Source organism: Stomoxys calcitrans, chromosome 4, assembly GCF_963082655.1.
Source record: "Stomoxys calcitrans chromosome 4, idStoCalc2.1, whole genome shotgun sequence".
Classification (NCBI taxonomy): Eukaryota; Metazoa; Arthropoda; class Insecta; order Diptera; family Muscidae; genus Stomoxys; species Stomoxys calcitrans.
Genome location: NC_081555.1, coordinates 1193160 through 1211297, shown reverse-complemented (window position 1 = coordinate 1211297; position 18138 = coordinate 1193160). Strand labels below are relative to the sequence as shown.

Sequence of the window (18138 nt, the reverse complement as noted above, 5' to 3'; positions counted from 1 at the left end):
TAATTCTAAGGAGTATAGATAGGCTTGCCTTACCTTACCTTAAAAAACCGATCAGATAAGAATGATTACATTGTTTTGTTTAAAGCCTAGTACTGAGTTCGTCTTTTCGCCGGAACAACTGTCAAAACGCTCTATAAACAAATGGTGACGAAGAAAATGCAAACACATTCCATAGATATAAATTTCACCTCAATTAATTGCAAATATAATTAAATGCTCTCGAACTGGGTCACAAACACCTCTACGCTCGAATGAACTTAGTACTGTAGCTATGAACTAACTGTAGGCCCGACAGACGGGATGTTAGTGAGCAACCCTATGGTATTGATTAGCCACACGTGTACCAATGGCGTGTTGTCTGTGATAAAATCCATCCGTTGTCTGGCAATTTCTTTTAGGTAATCAATAAAATCCTCCATTCATTCCCCTTTGGAAGAAAAACCTTAATGAATGTTAATGATAACAATTTAGTTTGGGCCTTTTTGTTTTAAGCCATCGATATATTGCTTTCATACACTTTTATCGGGTGATTTATACCAAGGCGCCATTTCAAATTTAATCAAATTTTATTTTCGACGATTAGCCTGTTGTTGTTGTTGTCTTGACAGACCATATTTGGCATAGATCTTGGTAGTCATAGTAGAAAGCATTTGCAAAATTTTAGCCAAATCGGGTAAGAATTGGGCCCTCTAGAGGCTTAGGAAGTAAAATCATGAGATCGGATTATATGGGAGCTTTATTAGGTAAAAGACCAATTCAGACGATACTTGACAAGAACGTTGGAGGTCATAAAATAAACCGTTTTGCAAAATTTCAGCCAACTCGGGTAAGAATTGCGCCATCCAGTGGCTTAAGAACTAAAATCGTGAGATCGGTATATATGGGCGCTATATCTTAACATGAGCCGGCTTAGCCCCTTTACAATCCCTGTTGGCCTACATCGATTAGAAGTATTAGTGCAAAATTTCAAGCAAATTGCTTCATTCGTCTAGACGAAATCCGATAGTTGCGTTTTATGAGCTTGAGACACTAAATCGGGAGATCAGTATATATGGGTGCTTTATAAAAATATGGTGGAATATAGACGGCAATCAAGAATACATATAAGTAGAGGAGTGGGAGCGGAGCGGAAATACATTAAATGAGACTGACAAAACTTTACAACTTTATACCGACTTTGTTAGTTGCAATCACCATAAATCTGAAGCAACTTTGTAGTAGTCATTTCTGAGAGACATACAGAATCATTACTTTTGAGATTCTCTAATTAGCATTCAAAGATTGGCGGTTAAGCTTTCCACAGCATTTGCCATCACTTTAGTGGTGTTTTTCTTAGCTTAGGGTTTGGAAAGTAAACTAATATTGCAGTTTCGTACTTATTAGGGTAAACCTAAGCGTTTATTTATTTTTTTTTTTATTATACGTAGTTTATAAAATATACACAAGTTTGAAATTTATTTAAAGAAAAAAATAATACATAACAATATGCACATTTCCAAAAGCAAAAAGAAGAGCAATAGCGAAATCTTCTTTAAAGGAAACAAAAAATAATTTTACTGATCAACAAATTTCGTGCATATGTAGTTGAAATTTAGAAAGGAAAATTAATGTTTAAATTGAAATGAGAATAAAGGTAATAAAAATGAAATAAACTAAATCTAATAAAATAGTATACTAGAGCTAAGGGTGTAAAGATTACATACGATTTATTATTATTATTTCTTTTTTTTAATTTAGTTATTTGTAAGATCAATATTTTTGTTTTGCACATATCTCTTGTGGCTGAAGTATATTTTTGTTTGCATTTTTCATATGGGTTACAGACAAATAAACAAATTAAACGTGTTTTTGTTGTAATTTTTCATATACGTGCCCAAAATTCTCTTGTTTTTCGTAAGTTTCTTCAGTTTTTTCTTTGTTTAATCACACTCCAGAGCAATGGTCTAAATGCTTAATCTAACGTCTGTTGCCATAAACATTTTCATCGGAATATGCAATGTAAAGGAAATAGTCCTCCTCATGATGTTCCTGAAAAAGGAGACATTTTGATTAAGTTCCATGGCTTTCTAGGGCTTGAAAGTAATTGAACTTACCTGGTAGAGGGAACCCATGGTGGCAGATGTGGGTGGAATTACATTGTTGACGAAAAAGAATAGGGCATCCTCAGGTCGCAATTGTATACGTTTACGGATCAAGAAGTAAAACTGTCCCACTGTTAAATCGGATGGCACTAAATATTTCTTTTTGTCCAAATCTCCAATGCGTGCTTTGGGTGCCTTTTCAACGATCACCTAAAACAAAAGGTAAACATTTGCATTAACCTATTGCCATGCGTTCTATGTAATACGTGATGTTATCCTTTGTAATAACACGTTTGTTTGTGAAATGCAATTCTAAATTCCGTCTTAACGCAAACGGTATAACCTTTGATTTTTGAATAAAATTTGCTACTTTTTGCGTCCGTTTTTGTTTGCATGTAGGTAGTAGTGGCCGACCCCAATGCCACTCATATACTGTGTATATCGAGTAACATATGCACTACACACAACAGCAAATGCTAAGTAATTACTTCTCATTATTTGCTTTTGGTGAATCGATTGTGCTGCAAAAACAATACGAGCTATATCAATTGGTGTATAAAGGTATTTATGGCTATTTGCAAACATTTGGCGTTCGATAGAATAAAATTACAAATAAAAACCATATATTTTTATAATTACATAACTTTGAGCATAAATTGCTAGTTAAAAAATATATATTTCTAAATTTAAAATTGGCCTTTCATTTTTGGTTTGGCACTTGGTGTCTAGCTAACAATCTAACACAATGCTTAACTATTTTCACCACTTAAGAATTTCATGGAATTATGAAATTATATAGGTGCTTGTTAATTGCTATCATGGCGTGCTACACTATAGAGTAGAGATTACATGAAGACAATGAACAAAGGTAGAAAAGTGTCGTAGTGTTCTTATTTTTCGTCACCAAAGAAGTTTTAACCCCAGATATTAGTAATGGTACATTGTCTTTCTAGGCTGACAAGGAAAGTGAAGTCAAGAGCAAATAATTTTGACAATTGCCAATATCTGTTTAAGGGCCAAATTAGATAAAGATAAACACCGGTATTCACAAAATTTAAAACAGCTTTATAGTAGGTTTATTTGGCAGTTCTACTTTAACGCTACTTTTAGGTTTCGTAAATATTTCTCACATATCATTGAATGCAATCCGATTCAAGATTTAAGCCTAATGATAGAGGCCTCCTCTTTGGAGAGAAATTTTACATGGCATATTACCTCACAAATGTTGCCAGCATTAGGAGGGGAAAACCGCCGCTGAAAATTGTTTCCGATGGTCTCGCCAGGCGAACATGCTAACCTCTGGGCTACGGTGGCTTCCTCCTCAACCAATAAAATAAGTAATTTGTTTAAAGTGGTCGCTGCGTGGCTTCAAGTTACATTATCCGAATAAAATGAACAAAAATTCTAAGTACATAAATTGATTTTTAAATATATAATGCCCCATTTTTGTTTTTACTTTATTATAATATTTCATTTTCTTTTTGGATTTACGTTTAGCTTAGACCAATGGTTTTTTGTTTCTGGTGTCCAACATGGAATCGACAGGCTGCAGTGGTCGAGATTTCGACCTTCCCAGGGCCTCGTCGGTATGCTAAGCGTTTAGCTTTAAGCTTTTTTAAAATATAAACGAATTGAAATTGAATTATTTGCTGTCATGACAACCCATAATTATATTTTTGCTTTAGAAAAGGTTGTAATTTTAACTTTTGTTACCTGCATTGATAACCTAATTCTAAGTAGTAAACTTAGCTTTGCATATCTACTTGGACAGGTATTGGCACTAGCTCAAATTTTACGGTTCAAGAATAAAGCAAAATTATCACTGCTTGATATCTTATTCGCTTTTCAACATTTTTACTTGGTAGAATAATTCATTTACGGCTCTATTATGCGGCATGTAGTTGTCTTATGACATGTTGAGTTGTACATGTTGTGTGATACAAACGAAACTTACATATGAAAATAGCACATGCCCATTTTTTCGACTAGAGCGTGCTCTATTCCTTTTAACAAAGACATAAAGTAATCAGCTACTTTTGCTGTCAGTCGAATGAAAGTAACCCCAAATTAAATTGTTTTCACAAATTTATGATTTAGCCAGCTTTCTCGCCACTTTAACAATTTTTGCGCATCAAAAACCCAGTTTTTACTCAAATTTATGCCGTAGGAAAATAACATACAGGTGTTATAGCAAAAATGATGAATCGTATGTAAATTGACAATTTTGACAAACAATTTCAATTACATGTGAATAATAAAAATTGACATGTCATAAGACATCTATATGCCGTGTAATAGCGCCTTAGGTCATTTCTAATACCATATTTTTAAAAATTTGTCGCTTGGCCAAAAATAGTTGTGGTATACATGTAACGATTTTGTATAGAAAAATATTGAAATATTAAAGAAAATGAAAATTAAAAAAAAAATATTTTGATTAGGTTTTTCTCGGCCTTATTTATTTAATTTAGTTGTTATTAATTCAGCCCTCAAGCTTAAATTAATAACAACAAAATCAAACAAATGTATATGAATTACCTATGTACGTACATATGTCATGTGTACAGTAAAGGTCTGCACAATTCTGGTAGACCATCTAGACTTTTATTGCAAGTGGCCATTATCAGCATTCATACTATATAGGTAGGTAGGTATGTATGTATATACGTCCATACATAAACAAAAAATATTCTCTTCTAATTGATATTCTAGACAAAGAATGTTAGCAAACAAAAATTATTGCAATGAACTTGCCATGACTTTAAACAAGTCAAATATTACTCTGGATACAGTGTTATGAGCCTATTTGACTGCTTTAGAAGAGAATATGATAAAGGTCTTCAAGTCATTTTCCAAAATGTCTCAAATTAAACGTCATAGCACTATATATTGATTAATATAGAATATGTAGGTCTCCATACTTGGCCCACCGACAAGCGTAATACAGTGACGACTCTTGTTCTTATTTGTTTACGCATTTTATTTTGCTATTTTGTTATTTTGTTATTTTGCTGTTTTGTTTGTTATTTTTGCCCATTTTAGCTATTGCGCACATACATAGATCGTACGACGAATGACATTGGTTGCTTGTAGTGGTTGCAGAGCAGGTATTCTAAAACTCAAATGAAATTGAAATTCTATTATACGTCGTATGTGCTTGTATTTTCTTTGTTTGAATACAAATAGAAGCAAAACAAAATACTAACCATAATGAAGAAGAATATTATTCTTCAAAAAAAATCCCCTTAATGAAATCAGTCAATTTTTGATGACTAATACCCATAAAGTGCTACAAATATCGTGTATATGTATGTGAATTCTGTATTGACAATATAAACTATAATTATGATAGGAAATAAACAATTCAAGTATTCTAAGCACATATCAGGAATAAAGGACCGCATACTATTTATTTTTTTTCATTATTCACAGATACAACTTGCTTCCATAAATGTTTGGCCTTGATACGAAACTTTGAACTTATCAATCCATATTTTAAGTTCTGCTTGTGCTTGTATACTGGTTATACTAATTAGCTCATTATGAAATATTTAGGGTTATTGATCCGATCCAGCAGCAGGTGTTATAAGAGCATAACATCTAACAAAATAGAAAACCCCGACCATTCTAATAAACCAACCCAGTATTCCTGTATATAATGTCCTTTCAAACAGCTGGCAACTTTGCAACCACATACAAACGAAAAGAGAATGTAACAAAACACAAACAGATGATATTCTGTCTCTTTTCATCTATCTTATATCATACATACATATATGTTTTTTTTTCTGACGAATAGAAAAAAAAATACAATTGGGAGTAAGACAGCTCCAATAGATAGCAGGGCGCCTCCTTTGGGTAGCAAGATATGCCTCCATTGGATTAACAGCCACATCCATTCAATGCAATAATGCACATAGAAATACATACATATATGTGAATGTCGTTTTGTCAATACGACGACTTGTCGATAAAATTAAACAAAGAAAAATGAAGACGATTTATCCAAATTGTCAATATATTATTTTTATGACGCAATTTGTTAGAAAAATGACCAAATTTTAGTGTTAATTGATTTTTTCCTTCAAAATTCAAGATCGTTACAATTTCCACCGCAGAAGCAAAGAAATTGAAACTTGAAGGTATTTCACTTTAGCAAATAATCACTAGAGAAAAATTAGGAATGTATGCACTTTCTATATTTTTTCAACTTACGGGTACGCGGTCAGGGTATTTTCTGCGAATTTTATCGCCTTCGGCACGACGTTTCTCGAATACGTGCTCTTCTTTATATTGGAACTTCATTTTGTATATGCTTCTTCTACTATAAAATTCAATTTAAGATTTAATCAATTTGACTTGTTTCAATGACTTCTTTATTGTATCTACTGCGTTGTTTTATTATTTTTTGTACTATGAATTGGAATTGGTTGTTCTCGACGAATGGGAATATGTTGAATTAGTGAGAACGCAAACGTAGTATTCTGTCGTCCAAAGTATTAGCACGCACTATTAATTTTAAGGTTAATGTTGGCAACACTGTAATGTTGGGATATATACAACATATTGAATTAGTGGGAACGCAACGTAGAATTCTGTCGTCCAAAGTATTAGCACTTCACAATATTTATATTAAAAATATAGATATTTATGTAATATAGATATCTTTGTCTTCTCAATGACAAGCTAGGTTAATAAGAGTCCGAAACTTGGACGTTATTCAACCATGAAAGAAACATTTTTTACTATGACGCCAAAAAACACTACTTCACATATGACCATACATAAATTATTTTTTTATTTGTTTTATATTATTTATATTTGTATATTTATTTATTTTATGTTTATATAAAATCTTTCTTATTTATTCATTTATTTGTGTAAATACATGTGACAAGATCACTAACAACCACTCAGTTACAAAGATAAATTTGGCGATAGCGTTTATCTTCATCTCATTTTATTAATGCAATACTATAAGCCTTACGGCCAAACAAATTGTACTGCATACCAATAAAGAAGATATTTACATATCATAGCTTAAATAATTACTATACTTAATTATTTCAAAATGTTATTATTTTATTGATGTTTTACCCCAAACCTCAATATGGACAAAGTCTCAAATATTATAAGTAGTGAAGAGCGCAAAAACCAGAAAAAACTAATACAATTGATATAAAAAAATTAAACATTGCCCGAATCTTGCCATCAAACTGGTCGACGTTTTGCCAACACAGACAAAGAAATTTGTGTGCTATACACACACGTGTGCGTGCATGAGCGGATAATATGCGAGAAAGAAGATTGAGCGTCGCAAAAAGTCCAATTTTCGGCCGAACATCCAAAGTCAATTTTATTAAAATTTTACCATAAATAATGAGGGAAAGTCCTGCTGAATAAAATCAGCAAGTCTATTTGCCTTAAAATCTACTATCTTTAATAAGTAATCGGTGAAATATATCACGAAAAGCGAATATAATACTAACCTTAAGCGGAATATTCTGTTCAGCTTTTCAACCGGAATGCTGTCAAAATCCATATAAAAAAAAAAAACCTCGACGAAACGTTGGCTAAAAATAGGCGAAAAAGTAGTACTCTGTTTATAGTGAGGAAAATTGAAAAAAAGTGGCAACACTTGAAACCATTGCTGGCATCTTTTTTTTATATTTTATTGGTTATAATGGTTCGTGTATCTTTATTTATTTGCAAAAAATAAATTAAGCAGAGAAAACAATAAGTGCAGATAAAAAAACGTGTTTTGGTATGGAAACAAAAACATTCAATTGTTGTCATGTTCCGCTCGCGGAACAATTAAATATGTCCACGACTATTCCGAAAGTAGAATAGAATACCAACCAAGATATATTAATTTACAGGTCCGGTACGTACAACTAAGATATATTCATTAACAGATAGTGGCAGTTGCCCAACAACAAAATATTGAGTGCACTATCCAACTCTGATTTTTGTATGTAACTATTGTAGTTCGCGCCATTTTCCGTTGTTCTTGTGTTATGGTTCTTAACTATAATACACACACACAACAAAAACTCGTTGACAGATAGTGCACTTCGCTAAAAAAAATGGCACTCAGCTGTGTACGGTACACTAGCTGGTAATTTTGTCATGATACCAACCCTTAAGCCTAGTACTGACATCGACTTTTCGCACGCACAACTGTCAAAACGCACTATAAAAAATGGTGACGAAGATAATGCGAACACATTCCGTAAAAATCGTACCAAGTTCCATGAACAAAATAGTAACTACATCTTCTGTTATCTTCTTTCTCGCATATTCTCTGCTCATGTACGCAAACTTATACAAACACTCACACAAATTTCTTGGCGTGTGTTGACAAATCGTCGATCATCTTGATGATGACATGGCGGATTGCACCATATGAATTGTGGTTGTTGTACAAATGAGACCAATTTAAATTGTTTCGCCATGGACGGGCAGTAAATTCAGACCAATCAACCAAGTGCAAAATAACAACAATGCTTTAGTACCATCTGAGCAACCCATGGCGGTCGGTTGTATGCAAAACATAATTACTAGGTAGTGTACCGTAACAGCTGAGTACAATTTTTTCTCGCAAATACCAATCCCATGGCAGCCGGTTGTACGTACCGGATTGACCCGATGGCATCCTTCATCGGCAAGGGCTGCCGGCTCGGTGTACAATACACTGCTACAACAACAAATGCACTATCTATCAGCGTATTGTATTACAGTTAAGAACCATATACACATGTATTACACTTAAGAACCATATAATACACTATGTGTATTACAGTTAAGAACCATATACACACAAACAATAAGAAATGGCGCCAACTATTTACATACACAAAATCAGAGTTGCACTAATCGCTGATTTTGACAGATAGTGATCTCAATATTTTGTTGATGGGCAACTGCCACTATCTGTAAATGAATATATCTTGGTTGTACGTACCGGATTGACCCGATGGCGTCCTTCATTGTCAAGGGCTGTCGCACAACATACTGCAACAATAACAGTACCGTCTGAAAATGTCCACTTTCTATTCCACTAAAAGTCGACTTCGACTTTTCGACTTTTTCACACAAAAAGTCGATTAATCGATTAGCCAATCTCTAATCGACTCTTAGATCTCTAATCAAAATGTCTGACTTGAAGTAAGTTGTGCAAATATTTTATTTTTTAGTTTTAATTGGTTTTATGGTTTAAAAGTGTTTTATTTGTGCGAAATATAACCTAGGAAAGAATGTTTTTCATGAAATATATGAAATATCGATACTTAAAATAGAATTGAAAAGTCTAGCATCTTGGGAGAGGTTGTGAAAATTTCTCTATATGTGACACTAACGCATACGCAGCAGTACTTGACAGCTGCGTGTCAATTGAAAAAGCCAAAAACCTATTTAAAGGATATTATATGCCTTTTAAGCAAAGTAATTAAAAAATACTATATTTTTTCAGTGATGACCTACTAAATTATGATATAGGGGATGTTATAGACGATCAAGTTCTAATTGGAGCAGATGAAGATGAACTACTACTTTCGGATGAAGGTAAGTAGGTGCAAACTGCATGAAGTGGTTTAGTTTTAACTAGGAGTTACCTTAATGCAGATCTCGAGAAAGACGTGTCAAAGGAGGAAAAACAGAAAATAAAGTCAGAAGCGGAGGAATGGGTCAAATCACAAATAAGCGATAAGCCAAAAAATTCTATAGACGACCAAGAAGTAAAGAAAACAAATGAGGTCGTCCCCATCCAACAGATTGTATCGAAAGAACCCACTACCCCTAAGGAAAATACACAAGATGTGCAACTTGACCATGAAGGAGAGTCCAAAGAAAATGTGGAGGACTTACCGTCTACAACTACCCAAAATGAGACTTCGATGCCTGTTGAAGTTTCATCGAGCTCAAACAGAGATTTGGATATTGAGCAGTCTTCTACTGTTTCGAATTCAACTGTTACTGGAGCAGCAAATGACTCATGTGCCTCCTCAGGTATTTTGAGTTCTCAGGAAAGTGCAAGTGTTACACTGAGTCATGGTGATATATCAGATCCTCGTGAAGATTTCGAAGAGGAGCGCGAGGAGCGCACCAATATAAAAACAACAAGTGAGCGAGAATCCTTTGAGCAAAACACAGAACATTCCCCAGGTAAATTGTTGCGAAGGTGTGCAATATATAAAAAACAAAAACTAACTGATTGTTGCCATTTTGCAGAAAAAACAATGGGTCGTTTTGTTCCGCATCAAAAAAGAAACGGCGCGCCGCTGATACGAGGTCATCCCCCGCGTGGTCCTTCTCCTCTTTTTCCCCGCCCTCCTTTGCGCTTTCCTCACCATGGTAATATCTCCCTACTATCGCCCGCACATTTCACACCTTTGGGCGGCTTGGCCACAGTAACACTAACACACGCAACCACAAATCCTCTTATTCCAGGTCAACCATTTCTACCACCACAACAACCCAACACAAATCCCTTTGGTCCACAACATCCATCCAATACATTACACAATCCAAACCATGGTCCCATACCGCCTCAAAACCTAGATCATCCCAATCCCCATCCGAGACCTCGTCATCCATTTGGGTTTCGTCCAGGGCCCATGGGCGGATTTCGCCATCCAAATCCGGCGAGTATGTATTCACAAGTACCACATGATTTCAATCAAGGCCCTGCAGCTTTTAGTCATCCATTTGGGGGTGGACCTAGACTCTTCAGACCTGAAGGACCAATGGGTGGTGTAGCGCCAAACATGCGACCTGGTATGCGAATACAAAGACAGCCCTTACAAGCTTTGTCGCCTCACCCTATGCCGGGGCAGGGAAACTTTATGAATCCATCACCGCTGCAAATTCGTCCACAACCTGTCCCAGGGCCACAACCGCCATCAGTCGCTGGACAAGTTTCGGCCCCAGGCAATCAGCAGCCACCTTCAAGTCAAATGCCTGCCCATCAAAATCCCCCATCTTCGCTAGCTCCTCGTAAAGTTCTTATAAATCCAAATTTCAAGGGTGGCGTGGAAGCAGCTACCAGCAAGTTTATACAAGAGACACAGTACATGAACATGAATAGCACATCAGTGGCACGGGTACAAAGTGATGAAGAGCTTTTGCGACAGCAAGAAGAATTTATTAATAAAAATCGTGAGCACATTGAAAAAAGACGGCATGCCAGAGAGGCCTCACCAGTTCGCCGGTCGAGAACTCGGTCTCCTCGCAGTCGATCACGTACAAGATCTCGAAGTATTTCACGGGAACGTAGTTATACACCACCCAAGCGGCAAGCAAACGGTGGCCCAAATCGTAATGACCGCTTCGATCGTGAACGCGACCGAGAGCGAGAGCGCGATCGCAATCGTGATCGTCCTGGCAATAGTGATAATAACATTCGCATGACGCGTGCTAATAGTCGTGATAGAGACGAGCGAGACAGGGAACGTAATCGCCCTATGGGTGGATATAATAATCGTCCAGGAGGCATTGGTAGTGGTGGTGGTGGTGGTGGTGGTGGCGGGGGCTTAAGCGGCGGAAATCGTTTCAGACGTGGCAATAGTCGAGATCGTGACTACCAAGGAAGTGGTAGTGGTGGAGGTAATTACGGCAAACGTCGTCGCAGCAAATCTCCCTCGCCCAGCAACAGAGGTGGTGGTGGAAACTTCGGCAGAGGTCGATACAACAATGAACGTGATAAACCTGAGGTAATTAACCCTAGATAATAGACTCATTCCTTTTTATGCGACCAAACAAAATGTATTGCATACATTAATTTCATTTAAATTTGCTTTTTATTTATTTATATACCCTCACTCATCGACTTATTAGTCTGAAACCTTTTAATTTAATTCTTAATTCCAACTGCAGGTTGATGAAGATGAAGAAACCAGAGCATATCGTCTTCAAATTGAAAAACAAAAGGCTTTGCGTGAACAAATAATGAGAGATAAAGAAATGAAACGGCGACGTGCTGCAGAGGAAAAACAATACGAGGTGAGTAAAAATGCTTTTTTTATTCCATATCATTCCTCGAAAACTTACATGTTCATATCCACAAAAAAATACAATAACTGAGACATAACAACCTTCATATGCGAAGCTGCACGGCGCCTGGCAAAAAAAGCAAAATTTATTCAAATTCTCAGACTTTAAACTATGTGTCACTGCGTGGCACATCTCCAGAATTAAACATTAAAAAGGTGCAACATATTGCATCAATGTTCGTTTCGGTTGTTAATTTTATAAATCATACATACATCAAATTCCGCCTGACTTATAACAGGCAAGACGATCGCCTTGTTTCTTTAGAGAGCGTTTACGATGAAATATTTTTACAATCCAGATAGATAAAGGTTTTGAAGTTCACAAATAGACTGCTTGAAGGCGCTTATGAGAATAGATAAATGTGAGTTATCGTAGTTCATGCCGCAAGCAGAATTCTGCACTCAGTGTCATGCTGTTTGCGTCGTTTGCATATTCTAAATATCCTTTATTTCCTTTCCCGTGAGGGAAACTATGGCTTAATGCACGTATAAAGGGTTTCCTGAGTCTTTCTTTTATTTTGTTTTCGCTGTAAATTTGAGCTTTTTATTTCATCCACAGAGCTGTTTGCTCTGCGGACATCTATAAGCTTGACATTTCTCGAATTTTAGGAAGAAATTATAAACTTCTTGCAAGCTTGCCACATATTGTTTGATCGCGCTGAAAACACAAACCCTATGTGTTCTTGGTTCTCTTGACATTTTTCATCGATTTAAACCAGTTCGTTCATTTCGTTATTTATCGAAAGAGTGATAAAAAGTTTGAACGAGTAAGCTAAACGTTTGGAATTTTATGCAAACAGGTACCTCTTAATGCTACAGATATTTGAGGATTACAACTTGGCCATGTCGGTTCATCATCAAGTTTAGTTCCTACATAAGGGAAACTTCTGATTAAAAATTTTAGGCCCCTTAAAAGCCTAAATTTCGCCAAGTTTGAAAGAGATTTGGTATAGATATGATTTTGAATATCTATGCAAAATACGGTACAGATGGGTTAATATACCGATATCCCATACAAACTGAATGCCCATTTGACTTTTGTGGCCCCTGCTGAGATATAGCTCCCATATATTGTATATCAATGCCTGATTTGGTTGAATTTTTGGAAAACCAGATGGGGTGTATAAATTAAGACTACCATTATAGGAATCAATGCCCCATTTGGCTTCTTTTCCTCCTAATTTGTCAAGCAAACAACTTTTATGCCAAATTAAAAGAAAAAACCTTGGTAATGCGAACTCAAGATCCTAACCCAAAAAGCGCTGTCCATTCTTAAAACTTACAACTGTATTTGGGAAACACCAATGCACACCGTATAGCACATTGTTGTGTTTATACACAAGAACATATGCATGTGGGCTTGTGAACACTAGGTAACAATAAACTGTACCACATTATCATTGAGTTAAAATAATTGATTCGCACAGCTCTCACTGATATTGCAACAGTTTACATACTGTGCCTTAATGGAATGGTCATGGGAGACCTTGTAAAGAAGGATTGGCCCGCCTCAGTGTACAACAACAACATGGATTACTTTCAATTGAGTTCATTCGAAAATTTTAAACCAAGTGAATAAAAAAAAATTGAAAATTCAAAAGTGCCAAAGAAATAAATGTTTAAGCTGAGTCAAATTGAGATGGAAGAAAGGAAACAATGGCATTACTAAAAGTGAAAAATAATTGAAGCTGTTCGGTCGATATAAGTTACAGCTCAAGCAACACCTGGGAGCTGCAAATTAACTGTGACCTCGATACAAAAAAATCATGTGGTAGTTTCAGTTTTCAATTTGTATTTTAATTTGTCAATCAAGTGTCTTGTCAATTTGGGAATATTTCATGTTTTCCGCAGCATTATTTTGTAAGGTTTCAACTATTAAGGAATAAATCGGGAATAGTAATAATAAGTCAAGAGACCATAGTAGCGCAGAGTTTAGCATGTCCGCCTATGACGCTGAACGCCAACATTTGAATTCTGAGGAGAACATTAGAACTAATTTCTAGCGGAGGTTATCGCTTCCTAATGCTGGGCAAGTATAACAGGTGACGTGTGTCGTGTGGTCACAATTAGGACACACATCCTGAACTTTGGCATCGATCTTGGCTCCGTGGGAGTTGAGGCGACTGCCAGTACTACCATGTTTTGCCGGTGAAGGTCAATTTCTTCAGGCGATATTTGTGAGGTACTATGCCATGTAAAAACTTCTCGCCAAAGAGGTGTCGCTCGGTGACACGCCGTTCGGACTCGGCTATAATAAGGAGGTCCCTAATCAATGAGTTTAAAAACGTGAATCGGATAGATGTGAGAAGTTTGCTTCTGTTCCTTGATGGAATGTTCATGGGCAAATTTTCAATTGGTCGGTACCATTATGTAGAGAAGAAGCACATGAGAGCAGCAAGATAACTTTGATTTCAATATAGCAATGCATGAAGAAGTAGTTAAAGGTGTTTGCCGATTGGGACACTTTTTAGCCAGGAAACAGCGGGGAGCCGTGAACAAACTGTCGCTCCATTAAATAATATATCATGTAGTATTATGAGGAGCATTTTGTTCGGGGCCGTGAACTTTTTTGCTGGGAGCCGTGAACACACTGTCGCATAGAATACATCATCAACACATAACATAAGAACTGCATGCAATGCAAAATAGAAAAAAAATTATGACAAATATTTCCAACATAAATCTTAGGATAAACGTGGTAACAGTGGACAACAAGGGCTGAAAGATGATCAATCGCAGACACAGCAACAACAGCAGCAGCAACACCCGCCGCAAAAATTTAAGGAAGTGATTCCTGAGCGCAAAATTATATCTCTCAAGAAGCGTCCGACCACTCATAACGATAATTTTGTAGCCGACGAGCATATGAGCTCCCATAGAAAGGCCATACCCACAGCAAAAATATTACCCGAAGCTAAGAAGACACTTACCGAGCATTTGACCAATAATGTCTCGGCCTCTTCGGGGGGTAGAGGCGATCATTCGAATAGCCATAACGCTAATACGGCAGTAATAAAGCCTGTCATAAAAGATACCTCTTCGTCAGCGACAGTTGCTGCCATTAGACCTCAGCCACAAAATAATCATCATCATCAACCTCCAAGGCGTTTGTCATCGCGCTGTGAAGACGAAGTGCAGCTGGACTATGACGAGGACGATTTATTGCTTGACGAAGAGGATTTATTAGCTTCCGAATCCGAAGCATCGCCACCCAGAGACATAGGGGCGAAACAGCGTGCGGAATCGCATACACCTTCGCCTGAGCCAACTGCGAAAGCTCTAAGTCGAAGACCTTTACACACACGTGGTACTGGTGGCAGTGGCGGTGCTGGTGGTGGTGGTGGAACCTCGAAGCATAGCTTAAGTTCCTCTAATCGGAGAATAGTTTTAAAAACATCATCAGGTAGTAGAGGCCACACCAATCCGTCTGGAAATAGTAGCAGCCGCAGGGTGATTCTGGATCGTTTGGATGGGCGCAGCAGCAGGCAGCAGTCGCCGGCCCATGGCGGAGACACAAAACGTAAACCGCAAAGGATTATTTTAAAGCATGATTAAAACAAAAATCTACCAAATGTTTTTCTTCAAACACTCTTCTATTCCGCTATTTTTTTTTATAATTCCCTGTACTCCTGAGATAAATAGTGTGATGTAAGAGAATACATTTTGTCCCCCCACACACACCCACAGATATAACATGTAGAAATGTATCCACCCCCTCCCTTTTGAGATCGCTTGTAGTTTTCTCCTCTAAATTTTATTTTTATAATTTACTCTATTATTACTACTACTACTACTACTACTACTACCCATTATATAACAATAATATAATAGAACAAAAGTTTATGGACAAACTTTTCCTAAAATTTACAATTTACAACATTAAACTATAGTAGTGATGGCCGGAGATGATAAAAATTTACTAAATGCATAGCAAAGCCAAAATAAGTACATGACATATTTCTTTATATGCTAAACACATTTCGAAAATAATAGCATTGTTGCATAAAAAACTATTTTTTTTTCTTATCATTGTTTAAGCAGAAATTTTGTTTAAAGCTAATCTACAAATTTATATCTATTTTTTGTAATATTGACCTTTATTTTTGAATATTGTATTGGGAGATAGAGAGTAAGAGGGAGAGTGAGAGGGGAAGAGAGATTTCTCTTTCGCTGCTCCTCCATCTCTAACTTAAATCTCTCTAAGGTGAATTGAATCCAATTTCGATCCAAAATAAAGGATACATGTGAAAGTTAAGTCCCCTAACCCCATCCCCTTGATGAAGAACGCATTTTAATTTCTACATATGTTATTGTATGTAATGTTTTATAAATGAATTTATTTTAAAGTTTTTTTTTTTTTTGTTTTAATTTTATTTCATACATGAAAATGTTTTTTGTTTTTAATTTTAAAATTATATTTTTTAATCAAACTTTTAATTTTAAATGCCCTTTCAATTATTTTGACCACTTAGTTATATTTATACATACATTTAGTTATGACCATTGACGACTAACCTGTAGATCGTGGAAACCAAGGACAATTGTAGTGCTATGATTATCCTTGAAAATTGTATATCTATCCTTGCAACTGTTTACATTTTAAGCATTAAATCAATTATTGTTTTTGTCTTTTACAAAGTAAGTCCCCTACACCCAAACTCACTTCATCCATACAAGCCCCCCGCCTGCCCGGGCATAATCGCTCGGGTGAAGTTATGCTACTGAGTTGGCTTAAACTTTGCCTAAGCCTTCATACTAATGCATATGCAGACATATAAAAATAAAACTTTTGACCATAATTTTTGACAAAATATTTCCAAAAAAAAAATTATTTTGTTTTGCTTCTCTACATTTTTATTGATTATTGTTAAATTTGAATTTAAGCTCTACCTTTTTGCTATAAGATCTCTAGCTATAAGTTGTAGCTACTAAGTTAAGGTGACTAAAAACTAACACACACACACACACCCTTATATGTAAGTTAAAAAGAAAGAAAAGTAGAAAAAAATGCCTGGAATGCCGAAAGCATTTTTAATTAAGCACCCCCTTTCCTCCCTCTTTATATATGCATAAATAAAATGCTTTGACTTAACCCCTGAAGCATTATTACTGTATTAGAAGCTCAAGCCATTAGTCTAGTTTCTTCGACTCATGCGACATCCTTTCAAAATAAGAGCGTTGACTAAAGATCAATAACAAATCGGGGTTTCTCTTGCTCTAAATCAATTGATCTAACACAACGGCATAACTACAGTGATAGCATACCGCATGCGTTTCAGTTAAGCTTGAAAGGCATTTTTGCTTCTTGCTACTTGATCCTTTAGAAAAAAGAATCACAAATCATCATGTCTCAAGTCAAAGTTTTCAAAGAGATAACATTTTCGCTATGAGGGAGATTTCTATATATCAAATTAAAAAAAAAAAAAAATACACAATTCGCCATTGGATTTGTGATCGAGCTCTTATAGATGATAAAAGCAAGTCTCTAGTAGACATGGAGAAACTTTAGTCTCAATAATAGAGAAAAACCAATATTAACCCCCTTGTTTGTTGCCCTACTATACTGTAACTTACTTGAGACCATAGGTTAAGATTTTAAGATTTAGAAGACCAGCCATGTAAACAACAATTGAAAAGTTTAATTTTCTTTAAGTAATCAACACAAGAACAACAACAAAAGTAGTACTTAAAACACACCCAATGCATAAATAATAAACTACACATACTGTATTACATATGACATTGTTATAATTTAAGACATTAAACAAAACGGAAAAACATGTGTGTCTAAAATGTATTTCAAACGATACAAAATATATATTTATGTTTGTATATCTCTGGGAATTTATTGATTGTAAAAAAGAAAATCATTGTGGGACTTTGAAATTTGAACCTAAGGCCAAAAATAATGAACCTTTAGAGATTGGGTACCAAGAACCCTATGAACTATCTCTTCTTTTTTTGTTTTCTTTTTCTTGCTAACAATGCTTGCAACAATAACATGCCGA

General features: G+C 35.7%; 2 protein-coding genes and 1 long non-coding RNA gene across 4 annotated transcripts; 1 reads left to right on the top strand and 2 right to left on the bottom strand.

Annotated features, from left to right (window-relative positions):
- Window positions 1-1732: 1732 nt before the first annotated feature.
- LOC106084198 (gamma-aminobutyric acid receptor-associated protein) lies at window positions 1733-6540 on the bottom strand. Its single transcript, XM_013247737.2, has 3 exons — window positions 6297-6540; window positions 2094-2291; window positions 1733-2028 (listed from the first exon to the last, which is right to left on the bottom strand). Exons 1-3 carry the CDS (start codon window positions 6384-6386, stop codon window positions 1957-1959), a joined length of 360 nt encoding a protein of 119 aa, XP_013103191.1. The 5' UTR covers window positions 6387-6540; the 3' UTR covers window positions 1733-1956.
- Window positions 4167-6290, bottom strand: LOC106084201 (uncharacterized). The gene is made up of 2 exons (XR_009398214.1): window positions 5854-6290; window positions 4167-5762 (listed from the first exon to the last, which is right to left on the bottom strand). It is a non-coding gene; the product is annotated as an uncharacterized LOC106084201 (long non-coding RNA).
- Window positions 6541-9166: 2626 nt separating the features above from the next.
- On the top strand, window positions 9167-17222 carry LOC106084194 (serine/arginine repetitive matrix protein 2). 2 transcript variants are annotated; one of them, XM_013247733.2, is made up of 7 exons: window positions 9167-9248; window positions 9553-9644; window positions 9705-10244; window positions 10311-10433; window positions 10530-11791; window positions 11955-12080; window positions 14819-17222. In XM_013247733.2, the coding sequence occupies exons 1-7, from the start codon at window positions 9235-9237 to the stop codon at window positions 15683-15685; spliced, it is 3024 nt and encodes a 1007-aa protein (XP_013103187.2). In that variant the 5' UTR covers window positions 9167-9234; the 3' UTR covers window positions 15686-17222. The 2 variants fall into 2 exon arrangements, with proteins under 2 accessions (XP_013103187.2, XP_013103186.2); XM_013247732.2 differs by having other exon boundaries at window positions 10311-11791.
- Window positions 17223-18138: the final 916 nt, after the last annotated feature.

What these genes read in the sequence shown, in the direction of transcription:
- LOC106084198 (XM_013247737.2), bottom strand. Translation starts at nt 6,386, where the DNA reads ATGAAGTTCCAATATAAAGAAGAGCACGTATTCGAGAAACGTCGTGCC. An exon ending in AATACCCTGACCGCGTACCC is followed by an intron (nt 2,292 to 6,296) that starts GTAAGTTGAAAA and finishes CTTTTGTTTTAG; the next exon opens with GTGATCGTTGAAAAGGCACC. An exon ending in CCATGGGTTCCCTCTACCAG is followed by an intron (nt 2,029 to 2,093) that starts GTAAGTTCAATT and finishes CTCCTTTTTCAG; the next exon opens with GAACATCATGAGGAGGACTA.
- LOC106084194 (XM_013247732.2), top strand. An exon ending in ACTACTACTTTCGGATGAAG is followed by an intron (nt 9,645 to 9,704) that starts GTAAGTAGGTGC and finishes ACCTTAATGCAG; the next exon opens with ATCTCGAGAAAGACGTGTCA. An exon ending in AAACACAGAACATTCCCCAG is followed by an intron (nt 10,245 to 10,310) that starts GTAAATTGTTGC and finishes GCCATTTTGCAG; the next exon opens with AAAAAACAATGGGTCGTTTT.